This window comes from Sinocyclocheilus rhinocerous, unplaced genomic scaffold (genome assembly GCF_001515625.1).
Source record: "Sinocyclocheilus rhinocerous isolate Xijiao unplaced genomic scaffold, SAMN03320098_v1.1 scaffold478, whole genome shotgun sequence".
NCBI lineage: Eukaryota > Metazoa > Chordata > Actinopteri > Cypriniformes > Cyprinidae > Sinocyclocheilus > Sinocyclocheilus rhinocerous.
Genome location: NW_015651483.1, coordinates 1,908,255 through 1,928,920, shown reverse-complemented (window position 1 = coordinate 1,928,920; position 20,666 = coordinate 1,908,255). Strand labels below are relative to the sequence as shown.

The following is a 20,666-nucleotide window of genomic DNA, read 5'->3' as shown; positions in this document are numbered from 1 at the left end:
ACACAAAAATGTCCTGCTCGCACTTGCCAATTTAATGGCAGAGAATGGTGACTTTAGGGTTTTTGTTTTTTTTTTGAAGCGGATGCATAGGCCTATCTGTTGTAAAATAATACTATGCACCGTATATTCCAAGCATTCTGAAGGTATACTGAGGGTTTGGTGAATTATTCTGCTGCCTGATACTGCGGAAGAATTGATGACGGCACGGCTTGATCTTCGGCTGACCAATCAGCAGAAAGGGGCGTTTAATTCCCGCCCACGTGTAGAAATCGAATATTCAAGCTGTTTATTCATTTTTCTACGCTTGAACGAAAAACGAAAATTTAAGCTGAATTCTCGTTCAGAAGCCGTTTTCTCATTTTTCTACTTTCAATATTAAATAAAAAAAACGAATGATCGAATGATACACGTGTTTACATAGTCCCTTCTGTTCTAGCTTTGGTATGGTTTAAGTTGAATAAAAGTAATGTAAAAGTGCTTTACTTAAGACAACGAAAATGCAGCCAACAACATCAGCTGGATCTCATCAACTGATCTGAAAGCTGCTCAACTGGCCTCAAAACTAGTCCTCATACCTGGATGGAGATTGCACTGATGTGGCGACCGTTGGCATAGCAGTGGCTGTCAGCATCTTGGTTGCCCGGGTAACAGCATGTGTGAGGGTCGGGCCGCCCAGCGAAGAGCTAGCAGCCTGTGTGTGATGTAAGAATTCATTTTATCACAATCATCATCACAGGGGGGTGGAAGCGGGAGTGTGACAGTGTAACACTCACCTCCAATCTCTTATAGCAGTCAGCAATGAATTTCTTATGAAGAGATACTGAGTCCTGCAAAAATTTCACAAAGAAAATGTTAATTAACTGCAAAATTATGGAATAGCAAGACTCAAAAAATGAAGGTTTGACTGTTTACCTTCTTCATTTTGGGGTTGAGGTTAATGTAGCTGTAAGTAATGATGAGATGTATGGCTTCATTAGCAATGTCCTCGTCTGGAGATTCCATCGCGATCCTCCAGATGAAGTCCATCCCAGCCAGATCCAATCGCTCCACACACTGAGAGAGACAATCATATGTTTTCACCTGTCAAGACGGGACTTTCTGACCCATTTCACTGAGAACAAGCAGAAATCTCATACCAGTTGTGTTCCCTGCCGTTTGAGACGGTGGTCACTGAGGTTCACATTCTCAAAAAAGGTCTTGAAGAGGTTAAACCCTGTAAAACATTGATGAAAGACCACAGAAAACTCACACACTCATAGTACACCTTTATGCAACTTCCCCCTATGGTGCTAACAAGGCCATTTTTTTTCTTTTGCAAATTTAGCACAGTAAGCGCAGTGGTTTCCTGCAGATGTACAGGAGACGTGCAATGCTTCAAGGTGCTATAGTGTGGAAATACTGTGGTTTTTAAGTGGAAGCAGTGAGTGAACTCTGTGGTTGAACTTTTACCGTTCATAGTGATCTCATAAGGCTCCAGCTTGAGGATCTTCTCTTTAAAGAGCTGCTGTTGAACGTCACTCTCTAGATCATGCTGTCCCTTAGTGAACCATTCGAAACACATCTACAGCAAAGTTGAACACCATCAAAACGACATACTTTTTCACAATAACAAAAAAATCAGCAGTTAGTGAGTATTTGCAACACCAATTTTTACACCCCGGAACTGAAAAGTCATTAAACACACTACATTTAACAAGTTGGTAAAAATAACAAAAAACACAATGGCGTTTAAACATCAATCCAAAGCATGTGTGGCTTCAGCCGCTTTTCTTTTTAAGGACCATGATTAAACAGCATAATTACATGCTAAACAAACAAAATAAAACAAATAACAAACCAATAAACAAAACAAACAAACAAACAAACAATAGAAGCAAAGCAAAAAAAATAAAAATAAAATAAAAATCAAAGCCAAGCCAAGCCAAACCAAACCAAAACAAAAGAAAAACAAAACAAAACCACACCTCTCGATCCAGCTCGCACACATCCATGCCGGACACCAAGCATTCCCAGATCTCTTTGGCTCTATTCCAGACCAGGTACAGACTGGCCTCTTGCAGGAAGAATGCAAGGAACTTCAAATGACCCTCCAAATACTGGAAAAATTTGAAAAAAAAAAACCCCAAAACAAAACAAAAAAAACAATAACATTAGATTAAAAAAACCTACTTCTCTTTTTTCATTCTTACCAAATGAGAGGCAAAACATGAGTCACTTTGGTAGTCTACAAATATATTTTTGTACTGTGCTAATTTTTGGGTCAAACAGCAATATGATTCATCTTTAAAACAGATGAAATTACTAGACCTTGTTTACACTATCTTAACTAGAAACTAGAAGTCGACCGCCCTTTTTTGGATGTTGTAGATGACTAAAAGAATGCATATTTTATTTGCTACATGTTTGTGAACCGCTGGAGGGAAAAAAAATGTAATACCATATTTTATTGTTATTATTATTATTTTCCAAATATGTACCCAAAATGTCAAGGTTCATAGTACTGTTTTTTAATAATTAATTTATAAATATTTTATCTAATAAAACTTAGATTTGCACTGCTTTACATTATTTGAAATTAAGCTTCTTTCACACCTTAGTAATTGTTATCGGCAAACTCGATTTTTGACTGAGCTGTAATATAAACAATTATTAAATTCTTCGTATCACAAAGAGATAATGGACTTGTGGCAGTGCACCTCCTGATAGGAGTACCGCCCATCAACCAGCGTGGACCCAGAAAGACCATTGGATCCAGCGACGGACACGGCCAAGCGATGACATGACACCAGAGAGCCAGTGATCAGCTTCACTATCTCAAAGTTCTTCTTCAGGTCCTGGATTATACTCTGATACAACATAAAATATAATCCAAAGCCATTTAAAGCATGAAAAATGAGGTTCATAGTTTATGTAGCACCACTTGCATGAAAAAAAAACAGGCCAGATGGTTCGTCTGAACACTGTCTACATGTACCTTGTCCTGTTTCTGGTAGGTCTGTTTGATAAAAGACCGTGTAATCTCGTGAAGCTGCCGCAAGGCTGGAACCACCCACACCGTCTGAGGGTTAGTCTGCTGAGACGACTACAATACAAGCACAAAAACACAGATATAAACACAGAAACATCAACCATAACACACATGGTTCATTCATGGAATACGGTAATCTCCATCTGGGCCAATGACGTATAAATATGTCCACAACTTACATATGGTTTATTAACGTTTATACCATTTTCAAGAAAAGTTTATATTTAATGACTCTAAAAATGTCATGTGGTACAACCAAAGTAACAAAATGTTAAACTTAAAATTAAAAACTAAATTTTTTTTCCAAAATTAAAACATTTACTAAATTATAAATGTAAGTTTTTGAGGGGTCGCACCACATGACATTTTATAACCTGAACAAACCTTGTCTTGTCATAAAATGGTCAAATTATCATATATTTTGAGAGACTTCTTGACATTGAGTCATGAGGGTCTGGGGTCCACTCTATGATATAAATTTTTTTTTTAAACATTGTTTTTTTTCTCTCTGTATGTTGGTTGCACCATATGACTGTCTTCTTTTAATAAAGCCTTTTTCTTAATTTTGATATCAGGACAGTTGTATCTGTCTGACATTTTTGACTTTACATGCCCCCCAAAAATATCAGAATGAATTTGAATTCAGAAAGAGGCATATTTAAGTTATTATACGTGCAAACCGCATTATTTACTTGTAAATAAATTATAAATTTATTTTTTATGAATTATCAGGAAGAAGAAATTAGCATCACGTCATTGACCCATCAACAACCCAGGCATTGGTTAGAGTCTCTGATTTCCAAAAGTTTCAAATAGTCCAACAAAAGACTGAAGCCAACAGTCAAAAAGTCATTAGTTTTTCCAATAGATATTTGGATGTGCAGATCAAACCCTCAGAAGTGCCCTTTGCAAATCACACATATCTTTACAGTCCGTCCCAGTGAATCAAGTGGCAATCATCAGTTTGCAAATCAAATTCTGTTCATGTGAGATTCAGGCTGAGTTATGATTGGTCAGTGTTAAACTAAAGGGGTGGGTCTTCTCTTACTTTAGCCAATGAGCTCGGTTTCTTCTTGCCCCAGGTGCCAGTAAGAAAAGAGACCTGTGTCTCGCTGGGAGACTTTGAATCCTCCTGTATTTGCATCTAAAGACATAAACTTTCAGTATTCAGTGAGCGCCACTAAGAGTTTATGCGGCAGACGCTGCACCCAAATCACATCAGAGGCTGAAGCGCAAAGATTGAGCAAAGTGAATGCCTGTGTGCATGTATGTGTGTGTGTGAGAGAGATGAGGCAAGCTGAAACTAGACTGCCAAAAATATACATCTAGCGCCAGAGACAGAACAACACCTTTATACTCCCAGAACAGCTCTTAATATAGACTGCTGCACAGATTCTAGCCTGAAAAAGAAGCCAGGAAGCTCAAAAATGTGTGTCATTGTGTTACTGTGTGAGTATTTGTGCATATTTTGTGTTTATGGTCCATAATCTTCTGAATATGGATCTTCAGGAAGGAGCACAAAGCAGATGGAGTAGTACAGGAGATGTGTGTAAGAGTGAGGGACCCTCACTCCAATTCAGACCACCAGAAGCAAGCCAGAACAACAAATAATAGTGACATCATAAAAAATGAATCATATTCATGTTGGTTATTTATCGATATCTGTTTATACACTACAGATGAAGTGAGCAACAGGTCTTTGGAGATTGTGGTTTATGGGAATTATGATATCAGCTCACCTTCTTGATGTCCTCGATGCATTTGATGATATAGTTCCTCTTGATGGTTTCTTTGACGGCGTATGCGTCGCTGAGGATGGTGAGGTGTTCTTCCAGGGCCTGCTGCACTAGAGTGGTAGGAAGGGTGGGGAGATGCGCCAACTCCCACAACACCTCCAACACCTGAAACAAAAGCCACAAAAAACACAGATACTGTGATTTTACATCAAAATAATTCACAAGTCTAGTCTCAAATTTTTTTTGTCATGCTCTAAATCTCTCTCACTCTCTCTCTTATTTGAGATTTATAGCTCACAAAGGCTGCATTTATTTGATTAAAAATACAGTAAAAACAGTCATATTGTGCATATTATTACAATTTAAAATTATGTAATTTATTCCTGAGATGGCTTGAGTTGAGTTGAATTTTCAGCAGCCATCACTCCAGTCTTCAGTGTCACATGATCCTTCAGAAATCATTCTAATATGCTGATTTGCTGCTCAAGAGACATTTCTTATGACTATTAATGTTGAAAACAATTGTGCTGGTTAATATTTTTGTAGAAACTGTGATATGCTTTTGTTCAGGACTGAAAATGCAAAAATAGCCTATCAAATATAATTTATTCTAACAAGTGTAAAAGACTTAATTGTCACTTTTGACCAATTAAATGCATCATTAATAAAAGTATTTATTTCTTTAAAAAAAAAAAAATTGTATTGAACCAAATCTTTTTAAAAGTATTGTAGATGGTAGCATATTAAATGGTAAGTAGCACATTAAAATCTGCTGTTAAATATAGAAAATAATAACTTGAATAAAGTTTAACCAGACCACCTTCAATTGGCATGAAAAAGTAAAGGAATATATTAAGATTGTATAATTATGCAATATAAACATAAAACATTTATTTATTTAATATTGTAATATATTACAATATTATTATATCATTAATCACTGTTCTAATATTAACTAATATAATAATGAGGTGGTTTGGGTTTGAAAAAAATAGTGTGAATTGAATATTTAAATATTATATTAAGTATTTTAATATTCTAAATATGTTCATATATTTATACCCTGAGCAGTGTTTGTTTAAAGATTCATATACATTTTATGTTTATATTCCTCATGCATTTTTTTATACATTTTATGATTTAATGCAAATAAATAATCTCTTAAGGTTAAATAGTTAATTGCAATCATTTTTCCCTCAATCATTCAACGACCAATATTTGAAAATCATCCAATTATTTCAGAAACAAAAAAAATCATTACAGTGCAAACTTTCACAAGCTTCAGCAGTTCTACATCAATCACTGGCTGTCACATTTCAGCATTGTAGCTTATTAGCAGCTAGACCGGTTCAAAGCCCAACTTTCAGTTCAGTTTTAGTTGACAGAAATACACATACAGTTTCATATATACATACAGTATGAATGGCACATACCTTTCCTGTGGTTGCCTCGGAGCGAGCCTCCCTGCCGATCCGTCCAATCAGACTCAGAAGCTTCTGTCTCACGCGATCACTCTCCACCTCCCAGCTCTGAAAACACACAAGGCACAGTCAGAAACAGCTCATAAAGATGAAAGAGTCCAAAGGAAGACAGACAAGACCTTCTGTATGAGGACGAAGAGGTGGCTGAGCTGGTCAAAGTTGAACTTGACGGCAGCAGCGGCGATGATGGTGTGGATGTTCTCTATCACAGTGGAGGACTGACCAGCCTGCACATAAAATATGATGCATGTTAACATGTTGCACATGTATAACCAAACTATATAAACTCATTTAAATGGAATTTTATTACATACAGCCCATATAGCTACAACAAACTTTGTAACCTGTTGATGAAAACGCAATGTGATGCCGCCGTTTTAATGACGGACAAAATGCACATTTGCACACATTCGCTGGTCAAAAACCCCGCAACTGCATTTGAGTTTGACACAAAGCGACTGAGTGATCCTCGTCACCTAGGTAAAACATATTTCTAAACAATTTCTTTGATTTATGATTGCTGATAACTATCCACCTTTTTCTTCAACGCTGAAGTAAGCCTATGGGCGAGACTTCCGGTTCATTAGCCGCTATAGGTAAATAACGAGAAGAATAACAACAATGCAGTAAACGGTAAAACTGTTTGCATTACAAACCAGTGTGTTCATAATTAAGATAATACATTAAAATAATATGGTAAGACACACCATTTTTTTTTATATCAAGCAGCAAAACAAACTGTTTTGTACAGCTCCACAGTATCAAGTTTTTGCCAGGTAGGCGGATACATGTTGGATATGCTCTATAGTGACGGTATGGCTATAGTTTTATAATCTCCTATTCTGTCTGGAATTGTGTTGGACATAATTATTTAAATTATATTTCTAAATAGTCTGGCAAAAATACTTGACTCATTGCTTTACCTTCCCCTCTTCTCAATGACATACATAAACATGCTATAATACAAATTAACTAGTAAAACCAAACAGAATAGCTAAAAAATATTTTTTATTGCACTCTGGTCTATATTATTATTATGGTTATTAATAGTGAATAAATCTAAAGCTTTTGAGACTATAATTTTGTGTTTGCCCTTTTTCAGTTTCAGCACATGCCCCTCAAAAGGTCTGTGCACGGTCCTGCTTCTTTCCTAATTTCTTCCCTTGAAAGAGATATTTTGAATTTGGACTGCAGTAACGTTACCCATTTAAACCGCTAGCTGTCAGCAATTCTTACTGCACTTTTAAGCTCTTATTTTGACGGAAACGGCAGTAGAGCTTTTATTTTGAAAGAAAACTCCAGCTTCAGTGAAAACAGGCATACAAAAATGCATTTCACTACAAATCTAGTGAAATGCTGTAATCATCTGCCACGAAAATAAAGCATAACTGGTGGCCGTTGGATTCCCAAACACGCGCTAAACTCACAGCACATGCAATAAACGAGTTCACTGTATTCACTGAGAACTGAGCCGTTCTGAGGCGCGGAAAACACCGGATCACGAGCTGATCGCCTGAACAATGTGTGCGCATCACTTTGAAACGCGCAGCAAAAACAGACTTGATGAAGGGATTAAGCCATATTGTGCTTTCGGGTTTATTTTGTTTGACAGCATAATGGACCAAACCACAAATTTAAAGACCTTTTATGTTAGAATAAGAAGTTTAAATATTAGCGCTGTCAATCGATTCAAAAAAATTAACTAATTAATTGCACATTTATTCGCGATTAATCCCACCTAACAATAAAGTTTTTAAATATACTTTTATATTGCAATCATTTCACATTCAATCTTCAAATTAATGTACAAACAACAAACACAGTATATTTTTATATATTTTTTTAATGGCATCTTTTTTTATGACTGAAGGCCAGTATCACTGATACCAATGTCTCTATATAATTGTTTTTTCCCCCTAATATTTAACCATTGACTATAGCCATTCAACATTACAGTATAATTGAGAGCTAACATTTATTAGACTTTAAAAAATTACTTCTAATTTAAAGGCAGAGTAAGTGATTTTTCAAAAACGCTTTAAAAACTGATTCGGGCCGAATCGCAAAACAAACTTGTAGCCAATCAGCAATAAGGGGCGTGTCTACTCATGATGTGGAGGAGAGCGCGTTCAGTGCATGGGACGGACATTAGCCGAGCCGAGCGACAGAAAGATAGAGATGGCGGATAAAAAACAAAAGAGGAAAACGTCTGCGGAACGATAAGGCAAGAAGTAGGACCCGTGTAAATATCGGATCAGCTTTCCAGCGCTGGAGAGAACTCAAGGAGCGGAGGCCACACGGTGTAACATTGGTTTTGCTTTGTTTCACAGAACTAATCGTTGCCTGGGTTGCGTACGTATGTGTGGGGCGGAGCTATCAAAATAGGGGCAAGACCCTTTTGGGGTAGGGGCGTGTTTGTTTTGGTGATTTCAAATATAAACATTGGCTACCAGAAATCCCTTACTCTGCCTTTAAGTGAACTTAAAACAATCTTCACATAAACCCATTATAATCAACCATATTTACCTGTGCCCTTCAGCAGAAATATACAGAAATTGAATAAAGTTATCAAACACTAAATTCTAAATTAAATATAGATGAATCCTTGAAGCTATAAAAGTTATAGATTTTTTTTCTTCTTTGATTAACAAACATAACAGCAGCGGGTTATTAGGTTATTTGGCTGCTATTTCTTTAAGAGCTGCCGCTGCTGAACGTGACGCAGATCTGACACGCATTGTATTTTCTCTCAAATCTCTTTACCTTTCCTGACCCACTTCAGGTCTTAAAGTCTCTACTAATGAACTGACGAGTTGAATTGGGTGTGTTAGATGAGTGAGACTGAGACAGTGCTGGGCTGCTCCAGGACAGTTTTGAAAACCATTTCAGAGACAAGTTCTTAAATGTGACTCATAACATATTACATGCATGCACAGTTTTAAGGCAGCTTTAATCGCCTTTTTGGTATCCTCATGACTTAACTGACGACATTGCATGCACGTAGTTTCATTCGTGTTTTGAAATGATACAGGCTACAGCGCGCACCTGCGCCTATGTGTGTGCTATTGAAGAGCACGCGCTACGAGAACAGCACCGCTTCTGCGCTCGTTTGACTCGCGCCTGATGCTGAGGTGAAGTTGGAGAGCACATCTGAAACGTCTCTGGTTTGATGTGGTCTTAAAGACGTTCTGCAACTAAATAAATGCACTTTTTGCCAAGAAAAAAAAGAGACAGAGGCAGCAGTTGTGAGTGGGGTGGCCAACCCTAGCTCTGCCCCCTGCGTTAATTGCGTTAAATATTTTTAATGCGTTAAACTGAAAAAATTAATAGTCTGCGTTAACGCGCTAATTTTGACAGTGCTATTAAATATTTTTTCAAAACTACACTTTTTGCCTGGAAGACCTATTGTTTCATATCGTCATGTGACCACGATGATATCGAGACAGTTTTGCTATCGCGATACCACAGTATTGATAATACCGTTACATCCCTAATATATTAATTAGTTATGAAAAATAACGCAATAAAAATATTTTAACGCAGTTAACGCACTGGCCCCACCCCCAGACCTGTACGTCATCTTACACTTCATATAGTTGACTGTTGACAAATATGATGCAGGGCAGCAACTCCATAAATGCAGTTGTGCCCTAAAATTCAAGATATTGGTGCAAAAAATGCCCCTGTATGAGTTTTTGTCTCATATTTATATCATATGATAAGCCATATCACACGAGCAGCGAGAGCAATATCAGATGAGTGCTGATTTTGTCCCGAATATCACAAGTTTAAATGTGATTTTATACAACAGTTCAGTAAATAAGAAGTTGATATTGTGTTATATTTTAAACACAATATTGTTTTTTGCTCAATTTTGCAGAGAATATATTACCTTTAAAGCCATAGCAGAATTGTTGCGCGTCACCGAGCAACACAGAGGTGTTTAGTTTCTGAATGAATCCGTGGTTTGAATGAATCGTGTGAACCAATGATTCAAAGCCCATTCATAAAATGAGCCGTTTACTCAATTCCTGAATGAATCAGCCATTCAAACAATTCATAAAGGCATTTACCGCCACCTGCTGGTAGATTTAGTTACTTATTTAGAGTATAATTTAATTAAAATAAATAAATAAATAATAACATTAAAGGGATAGTTCACCCAATAAATTTAAATTCTGTCATTATTTACTCACCCTCATGTCGTTTCTGGGACAGCAGCAGGTTCCCCACCACATTCAGGTTGCCCAGGATGTGCAGCGTGACAGCGGAGGTCAGGGTGATGACACAGCAGCTGGCCAGGTTGTAAAGCACTGAACCCAGGCAGCTGAGCAAGATGAAACCCCAGAGGTGGTGGTCATACTGGAAAGGGGATTGCAGCGCGGCCCAGTTCTCCAGAACCAGGGCGGCTATGGCCAGGATGCAGAAGCTGGGGATGGACATCAGATACAGTAGGAAGACAGCGTTGATCTTCTCCTCCTGGAGCAAGATGCCTGATAATTATACATATACAAAAGAAAGAGCGTGTCAGTTTAGCTATTATACCTCCATATGTAGTTGCTGACACATTTTGTAGCCATCTGGATTGTCATTTACCAAAGCACATGCTGAGCTATGGTGTGATGTAAACAACCTTAATCTCTGTGATGCAACGGTCACAACTAAAATAGGCCACTGAAACATAAAACCAACAGATGACCTACATAAGCCTACTAATCGTTGCCCTCCTTTATATATATATATATATATATATATACACACACACACACACACACACAAATAAATAAATATATATAAATAAATAAATAAATATATATAGACATTGAGAGCCTTCTGTGCAGTATATTTCTTAGAAACAATGTCAGAAATTCATGCAGTTTAGAAGGAGCACTGATTTGAAGAATATCTTTAAAGACACCGCTCACCTGTATTTTCCATATTTTGGAGAGTTCATCCAACGAGAGCTTACTGCCCAACAGCTCAATGATTCCCTTTATTCTGTCACAGTACTGGGCCTGGTCAATGTTTCCTACATCACAGAGAGAGAGAGAGACAGAAAAAATATTTTATTTTATTTATTTATTATTATTTTATTTTTAATACAAACAGGTTACACTTTATTTTAAGGTGTCCTTGTTACAGTGTAATTATACATTTAAATTCTACATTTAAATTACTCAGTAATATTACTGAGTTACTTGCATGTAATTATGCATAATTTATTTTTATTACAATAGTAAGAACATGTAACGTGTAACAAGGACACCTTAAAATAAAGTGTTACCTAAAACCATTATTCTCATACAGCACTGGATGCAATAAAAAATACTACTAAAATAAGAGACTAGCTCCATTATAAACCCACTAATGTAAAAACGTCAAAGTTTTCCATCCCTTGTCATCACATTTACTAAAATTTTAAATCACAAACATTTTTTTCCTTTATTACCCTCAACTTTAGAATTGGTACTTTTATAAACCGAAAGTTTAGCTTGATTTTTTTTTTTAATCTGTAAAATCTCAGCAACCCAATACTAAGGCACCCTCCAAAAAAATCCTTATGAACATTAAATACATCAAATAACATCATAAATTTATTATACAGTTCAAATTCAAAACATGGTTTCTTTCATTACACAAAAAAGAACAGTCCATTTAGAAAAATAAGAGAGAGAGAGCACAAGTGAAAGACAAAGCTAGCAAAAAAGGCAAAGTGAAAAATGAAAGTAAAACTAAAAGAAAGCGAAAGGAAGAGTGCAAAGAGAAAGTAAACCAAACTGAGGTATTAAAGTGAAAGAGAGGAGCAAAAGAGAAAGTGAAGGGGGGAAAAGAGAAAGTGTCAAGAGAAATGCAAACAGAACAAAGAGAGAAGAGACAATGAGTCGAATAAAGACAATTGAATAAAGAGATGACACAAATGAGTGGGTGAGGTGAAAAGGCTTCAAGCACAAAGCAACAGTTTGAGCTTCTGGCTTCTGAACACTTTAACACATAGATGATTCGCTCAGTGTGAAAGTGTGAGCGTCCATATACACAAGACACATTTATGTACTGCCTTTGGTTTCCAATCCAAAAATATTAATAGATTTGTCATAGTTTTTGTCATTCAAACGGGCATTTATTTAGTCATCATCTGGTTTTCGTCGCTGAAAAACTTTTGTGGATGAAAATTGTGACAAACATTATTTGTTCATAAAATTAACATTGATTCTAAGCATGCGTTGTTGTTTTGTCGACTGCTGCTTTAAATGCACAATGCTAAATTATGTCTAGGGGCTGAGTGATAAATTATTATCGTGATAAAATTTTTCATATCAGTCAATATTGATAATCATCATTTATTTCTTTCAAGTTTAAAGGCAGATTTTTGTTCCTAAGTGAAATTTGAAGAAACCAGACTGTTAATTGTGGTTTTAAGCTACTCTTTATAGTCAGAACATGACAAACACTTCACGCTTTTGAATTCTTTGCACTTTTCCAGTCATTTTTCCTTAACAAAATAAATATCTTAATAGAAAAATGTATTTCTTAGCTTCTGCATGTTCTAACGAGTAATATTGTTTCAAATCATCAAACAGGTTTGTGTCACCTGACCTTGATAACGCATATCTTCAGCGCAGTTGAGCAGTGCAGGCTGCAATATTAATAATAATATTTGACAGTAGCTTGAGTTAGGATGCAGAAGTAAATTTATGTTCATTATCAAAAACAGCAACTCTATAAAAGATATTCTGTTTTTTTGTATTATTTCCCATGTATGGCCTGTTGGTAAACCTATATGAAAGCAAATGACTAACTGTTAAACTGAATCAGGGACTGTCTTACCTTCCAAAGCTATTGACAGTACTGAGTTTTCTACCAGCCAGTCCAGGAGTCTGTCTGTGTCAATAGCGTTCTTCACAGTCTTGGAAACTGTGCTTTCCTCAATGAGTTTCGTGACCTATCAGAGCACAAAGCCATCAACATGAGGGAAGAACTCAGGCGTGAACTTTAAGCTCCAGAGCACTAATATGTGGAAAAGAATTTGAACCTCTTTGAGGGAGTTCATCTTGGCACTGAAGTGGGGCGTCTTGAGCATTCGAAGAAGGATGTCCAGCCGAAGGTCATCCACGACGTTCACCAGCTCCCGCTGGAAACGCATGCAGAGGAGCTTAATGGCCGACAAGAGCTCTGGAATACTCACCAAACGCTTTAGAGAGAAAGAGACATGCATAAAAACAACCAGGGTGAGTTAAAAGTCTCTCAAACATGACAGAAATTTAAAACAGAATGACATTTTAATCATTTAAAACATGGTACTTAATCCAGATGAAAAACGCAAAACCTATGCAAATAAACAACACTAAATTTTGTAAATAATTTTCACTCTGAGGATTATGTAATTTTTGGTTTCTCTCTGAAAAAAACAAACACTGAATGTACTTTTTTTTATTCATGAGGGTACAAAATGGTTTGTAATATGTGTGAAAAAAATGTTTTAAAACAGGTTTGCTATTTTATATTAAAACATAAAAATGTAAAATACTTCCATTAAATATATTTCAACATTTAAACTAAATACAAATTTCAGCTCTACAGTTATGAAACTCTAACACTACCTCACCAAAATGCATGCAGGTGCCTTACCTTGTCTTTCAGGTCTTTCTCCTCCAGGTTCTGCACATATGTTATCATCTTATGGATGACTGGGTCCAGCATGGGCTACAAAATACAACAAAACCAACCACTTTAAGCTGAAGGTCACATTGCAGAATGCCCTTGAAATTTAAAAAACATGTTGATACAAATGTATTCTTTATGAGTCAATAACACATATCAAAGCTATGTCCTTTACCAGGTAAATCTGATTATATAAACAAAATATCTAAGGTTCAACTACATGTAACAGGAAAGTATTGAATAATGCAGCTGGTCATAAGACCAAAGTAAACCCAGACAGGGTGATCAAGAGCCCATAGTTAAGCAGATGTTAACACGGTACTTTCCAAATAAGTAGATAAATAGACACGAAATGTTTATTTGTTGATTTGATGATTTATAAAGTGAAAATAATGTCATCTATCTGTCTGTCTATCTCTCATACCAGACTAGACATATTTGTGAGAGGGTAGTTTTTAAAAAACTGATGTCTTCTTGAACACCTAGCTTATCTAATTTTGACTAGTTCATCTAGACAAAAATAAATACGACTTGAACACATAACTTCAAACCAATCAGAATCAAGTATTCCAGGGTAACCAAACGTGAACAGATGAACCGCGGAAACACTCACCTGCACCAGGTTGGAGTTGAGGTACTCTGCACACACACCGAGCGGCTGAACCAGAGCTGATACACACTGAGGAAACACACATACACACATGCACATTCTACTATGAATGTTACCTCAAAAACAAACTCGTATAAAAAAAATACACAATTTTTCCCAGCTAAAAACAAAATGTTTCTCTAAGCTGGAGACAAGACACAGCAACAAAGAGTACGCAAACTCTTAAAGGAACAGTTTGACAAAAAAAATGAAAATTCTGTCATCATTACTCACCATCATGTTGTTTCAAACCTGTATCACTAACTTTCGGGAGTGGATCAACTGCCATTGTATGGAAAAGAGCCATGAGAAGATTCTTTAAAATTTCAGCATACAGGTTTGGAAAGACATGAGGGTCAGAGCATGAGCAAATGATGACAGATTTTTCATTTTTAGGTAAACTGTTCCTTTAATGGCGCCACAGAGGCACCCGATTAAAGAGTGAAAAACAAAATCAGGGATTTTTATACAACATTTACACAACATTGATGCCAGCACTGATGAATCACTCCTCTGTTCAGCATCAAATGACTTCTCATCCATTGGAGAGAGTGAATGAATTAGTCCAGTCAGTGGAGGAGAGGAGACAGCATCCATCTCTTGTTTTCTCGCTTTAATTGACTCTTACCCTCACAACAAATTAAATGGTTACTGTAGCAGGAAATCCCTTTATGTTTGAGATTAAAACATAGCTGGCGATGAACCAGCAGAGTTTCCTTTACGTGGCCACAGCAGGTTGTATGTGTCCCTGAAAAGAATTCCTCCCCCTACGCTCGCCTCCAACTTCCTGTTCCTGTGTTAAGGCCATTAATATGCAAATCCTAAATCAAAGCATCTTTTCCCTGTCGCCAGCTCTATCTCTCAGCCCTGGCACCCAGATCATGCTAATGCACACCTTCAAAAGAAAAGCGGGCGGAACCAAAAACAAGGCGGCTTCACAGCTCCAAGACAAGGGGGAGCATTTACACGCTCGTACTAAAGAAGGAGCGGACACCTCGTCTGCTAAAAATAATGAAGCCGTCAAACATTCTGAGAATTTGTCTGTCCGTTTTTTTTTTTTAGACATTTCTGAGATAGAGATTAGACAAGACAAGAGATTAGAGGAGATTAGACATTTCTGAGATAGACATTAGACAAGACAAGAGATTAGAGGAGATCAGACATTTCTGAGATAGACATTAGACAAGACAAGAGATTAGACATTTCTGTTTTTTCTTCTTAAACAAACATTAACAACAACAATGGTAGAAAAATTTAAACCAAAACAAAAAATCTAAGCCAAAAAACAAAACAAAACAAAAGAGCTAAGCAAAACAAACAAAAAAACTAAACAAAAATCACCAAAAACAAAACAAAAAAATCTAAGCAAAACAAACAAACAAAAAACTAAACAAAACTTACCAAAACAAAAACCAACCACCAAACCAAACAAAAACGACATGACACAAAAAAAACGAGAATTTGTTTTTAATTAGCACAACTAATTTCTGTAAATTAAAAAAATTTTTTTTTACTAGATTATCTAGATAAAAAAAAAAACCATCTAGATAAATCTAGATAAACTTGTTTATCTAATTAATTGACTCACAATCAACTCGGTTGTCGGTTGTTTGACAACTTGATCATCCCATCTCTCTCTACCTTCTATGTGTTTATTTATCCATTTGTCTGACCCTATAAAACATTAGTTGGTGTTTGAGAGCTGTGGTTAAATTTTTTTCCCATTATCCCACTAATTCAATTTTTTTTATTTTTTTAGACAACCACATTACATCAAAGGGCTTGATGAGAAATAGAGTTTAAAAGCAATTCTGTTAGTGCATATCTTAATAACTGGCCTGAATGCTCTTTTTTTCCAGCCATATGAATGTGGCATCTCATGTTCTCTCTCATCCCACTGCTCTCGTCTCTTTCTCACTGTCTGCTGTGAGTAGGATGCTCTCTGTGATGGTGATAAACATCCTGAGCTCTTTAGCACACATGCTATAATAGAATCTGCCCACGTTCAACTCGCTCTCTCTCTCAGCATCTCACACATACTGCCTCTCTTCATCCAGACACCACTACTTCACTCTCTTGCTCTGATGGATTATCCATGAATTATCCATGAATTTCTCTGCAATTCCATTATTATGCTTACAGGTCCCTCAACCCAAAGATAGCCTGTCCTGCTCGTATCTAAGATAACTAAACTTGTAGCCTGTACCGAGTGTGCAACCAACCAAAATCTCTTTTGCATTTAAGGTGTGGTAAAAGGTTATTATTTTGCTAAGAAATAATTTGAGAAAATAACAGAACATTGGCAGAGTTTAGATTTACATCTACAATAAAAAAGCTGCATCTGTGTTTAGACAGAAATCACAATTACGGGAAACAATGTTTTAGCTCAGTAATTTATAATAATATATAAGAATAATATAATTCTGTCGCATTCATTGTAAATTGTAAAATCAAGTCACTTCACAAGGGATGCACCAAAATTAGGCCTGACACAGATAAGCCAATAATTAAAATTATTATAATAATATCAACAGTAACTCTCCCATATTTATTGGCCTTGGGCATATGCCATAAATAAAAATAACAATTCTACTCTACATCAGTAACATTCAAAGACGTCCAGAGTGCACATTCTTACCCCAATCTCTATCTCTTCCTGGTTGAGCTTGCACTGAATTGCTGTGAAGCCTTCCATCTCTCCAAACTGCAGATATAAGCCAGAAACATATTCAGAGTCATTGAACACCACATACATTTGTCTAATATAATATAATATAATTCCTTCTATCAGTGTGTGTTACTTAAGTTCTTACCCGATTCACTAAGTCTACCAGCCAGCCGTGAGGTTCCTGGTCCAATCAGAACACAGAACATAAATTTCATGCAATGTAGAATTTTTTTTCATTTATGCAAGTTGTTTCTTTGCAAGTTAAATTATTTTATTTTATGAGAATATACTAAACATTGTGGTGTAAAAACATGAATGAGTCCTTATTTCTATGCCGTTAAAGGGGTCATATCAGGGTTGCCAGGTTTTCACAAGAAAACCCGCCCAATCGCTTCGAGGGTGCCCAGTAGTGTTGTCAAAAGACCCGGTATTTCGGTACCAAGTCGGTACTAAAAAAATTAAAACGTTACGGTACCAGGTTGTAAAGTGTTTTTAATACTACAGTTTCCATCTATTTGATATACACTTAATATATGTAATTTTATCTACATTTATTATAAAAGCTGAGGTTTGTTATTTCCTGAAAAGTTATAATTTAGCTGGTGTCAATGATCTTAATAAGTATAAAGAATGGCATTGGTTTTGTACATTTAATTTTTGTTTAACGTTATTAATAAAAATGTTGTTCAATTAGCATGTTTTTGTGTTTTGCTTTGGTACCGAAATTGGTACCGAGAACCGTGGATTTTCACTGGTATTGGTACAGAATACTGAAATTTTGGTACCGTGACAACACTAGTCCCCAGTTAAAAATCGTGCTCCAGGGGGGCAAAATACATGTTTTTTGGCGGGGTTCCCCTGCTAAAATTCACATTCCAGGGGATAAATATCATGTTATTGGAGTCGCTTCAACCCGCGGCAACAGTGTTAAAGTAGCCCAATTCCGCGGGAAAACCACGGACTTGGCAATACTGGGTCATATGACGATGCTAAAAAGAACATTATTTTGTGTATTTGGTGTAATGCAATGTGTTTACATGGTTTAAGGTTCAAAAAACATTATTTTCAACATACCATACAATATTGTTGCTCCTCTCTGCACCGCCTTTCTGAAACGCGCCGATTTTTACAAAGCTCATCGTTCTGAAAAACGCAGTGTGCTCTGATTGGCCAGCTATCCAGTACATTGTGATTGGCCGAATACCTCAAGCGTGTGACAGAAATGTTACCCCCCTTACCTTATTTGGAAACACACAGCGCCTCCACGACGTGGTGGCGGCGGCAACAACAATACTACAGCGAGAATAATAGTTACGCCTGCTTTCTTTGTGTAAACATTTGGACAGTGTTATGCAAATCCTCCAACACAGTGACGTAGATTTGTGGGGGCGCGTTTGAATGAAGGTTTTTAGGAAGGCGTGGCTGAGTCTTAAAGGGGTCATCAGACTGTGCTTGTCGGAAGGAGGGACTTTGTAGAAAACGAAGCGTTTGAGAGAGGCGGGGCATAGAGGACCTACAATAATGTACAGTATTTGAAAAATTATGTGTTTTTTGAACATTAAAGCATGTCAACATATTCTGTTACACCAAATACACAAAATAATGATCTTTAAAAAAGCATCATATGACCCCTTTAACTTTTAGAAAGAATATCTCTTTGGGTTTGAGACTTTAATATTTGTGACTTTACGTATCTTATTTATGCACGAACAGCTTGTAACACTCCAAAGAGAAAGGAAACATGAAATTGTGTCATTTGACCCCTGTAACAAGTTTCTTACATATACACTATATTCATATACACTAACAGGCATTGTTGTTGGCATCAAACATTTCTTAATCATAAACTTCCTGACTCATTCATTCACTATCCTTTGGAAAATTAGCCTATTTTCAAAAATAGTGGAGTGTTCCTTTAATCGTGGACACATGTGCAAAGGCACTTCTTGGGGGGGGGAGGAAATCTACAAAACCAGTTTTTCTGAGAGCGAGGACTGTCAAGTCAACTGTCAAGCCAAAAGCACACGTACGCACCCACACATGTACATTTGCAGTACCTTCTGGTAGCTGGAGCTGGGAGAAACAGCGAACATGCTGTCCTCTCCAAACACTTCTGCCCAGTTCCTCTGACAGGCCTTCATACGATTCTTAAAGTGATACTCGTTATCAGGGTTAACAGCCTGTCAATAAAACAGTACAGGGAAACAAGTTTAGCCCAAGACGGCCTGACATAGGTCCATATTCACAATATATTTGCAATGAATTTGTTGGTGATTTAAATTGCGCAACTCTCGAAAGATTGATAGTTCAGCCATGCTGTTCCAAACCTGTATAGTTTCTTCCTTCTGTTGAACACAAAAGAAGATATTTCAAAGAATGTTGGTAACCAAACAGTTCTTGGTCCCTGTTGACTTTTATAGTATTTTTTTCCCTCCATACTATGGAAGTCAATGGCTACCGGCAACTGTTTGTTCCCCAACACTTTTCAAAATATCTTCTTTTGTGTTAACAGTTTTCAGAATAATGAAACTCATACAGGTTTGGAACAACTTAAGGGTGAGTAAATGATGACAGAATTTGTAGGTGAACTATCCCTTTAATGTGTTTTTTAAATTTTATCATTAATATATAAGTATATATATACATAGAGGTAAATATCGTATAGTATACATAAAACATTTATGTATTATGTATGTATTGTATTAAAAATAAATATGTCATGTATGCATATATGCATATATTATTTTATGAAAAAAAAATTATTACTTGATTCATATAAATTGAATGAAATATTTTATTGAAAAATTTCATTAAATATAGTTATTTGGTGAAAATTTTGTGACATTTATTTTTACAAAAATAATTTATCTAGAACTATTTTAGATACTTTTTTTTTTTACAACATCTATACTTTTTTAAACTTCCTGTTTACTTGGTGTATTTTACTTCTCACATTAAAGTTTATGGCTTTACTTGGCCACAATAACTGTTTGGTTAAAATGTTAATTTGCTAAAAATAGGGATGTAACGATTCACTCAACTCACGATTCGATTTGATTCACGATTTTGATTTCACGATTCGATTCACGATTTTTTTTAACAAAATGAGATTTAAGACAAATTATAAATTAAATGTGTCCTTTTATTATTGCTTGGACAAAATACTGTACGTTTCTTTGTGAAACTGAAATATAACACTATAATAATATACTAATATAGCACTTGTAAATTATTGCTCTTTTGTTGGTTTTGATTGCTTCTATTGTCCTCATTTATTAGTCGCTTTGGATAAAAGTGTTTGCTTAATAACAAAATTTAAATATAATGTAAATGTAAATAACAAAACTAAATAGAAATTTTAAAACAAGCCCCAAATCAAATAAATAACACAAATAAAAGAAATCTCTTCATATAAACAAACTAAGGCTTTGTCTGTGCTCTTTCC

General features: G+C 36.0%; 1 protein-coding gene across 1 annotated transcript in view; it reads right to left on the bottom strand.

Annotated features, from left to right (window-relative positions):
- Positions 1-20,666, bottom strand: part of usp24 (ubiquitin specific peptidase 24) — a 75,341-nt gene that overhangs the window by 29,615 nt on the left and 25,060 nt on the right. Inside the window, exons 5-24 of the mRNA XM_016518263.1 lie at positions 19,279-19,401; positions 17,367-17,402; positions 17,192-17,257; positions 14,518-14,583; positions 13,872-13,946; positions 13,276-13,434; positions 13,071-13,185; positions 11,171-11,274; positions 6,365-6,472; positions 6,198-6,293; positions 4,768-4,929; positions 4,077-4,172; positions 2,975-3,082; positions 2,697-2,846; positions 1,965-2,096; positions 1,450-1,561; positions 1,137-1,213; positions 913-1,053; positions 774-827; positions 576-691 (exon numbers count right to left, since the gene is read on the bottom strand). Coding sequence (XP_016373749.1) covers positions 576-691; positions 774-827; positions 913-1,053; positions 1,137-1,213; positions 1,450-1,561; positions 1,965-2,096; positions 2,697-2,846; positions 2,975-3,082; positions 4,077-4,172; positions 4,768-4,929; positions 6,198-6,293; positions 6,365-6,472; positions 11,171-11,274; positions 13,071-13,185; positions 13,276-13,434; positions 13,872-13,946; positions 14,518-14,583; positions 17,192-17,257; positions 17,367-17,402; positions 19,279-19,401 — 2,096 coding nt within the window. The remainder of the gene's footprint in view (positions 1-575; positions 692-773; positions 828-912; positions 1,054-1,136; positions 1,214-1,449; positions 1,562-1,964; positions 2,097-2,696; positions 2,847-2,974; positions 3,083-4,076; positions 4,173-4,767; positions 4,930-6,197; positions 6,294-6,364; positions 6,473-11,170; positions 11,275-13,070; positions 13,186-13,275; positions 13,435-13,871; positions 13,947-14,517; positions 14,584-17,191; positions 17,258-17,366; positions 17,403-19,278; positions 19,402-20,666) is intronic.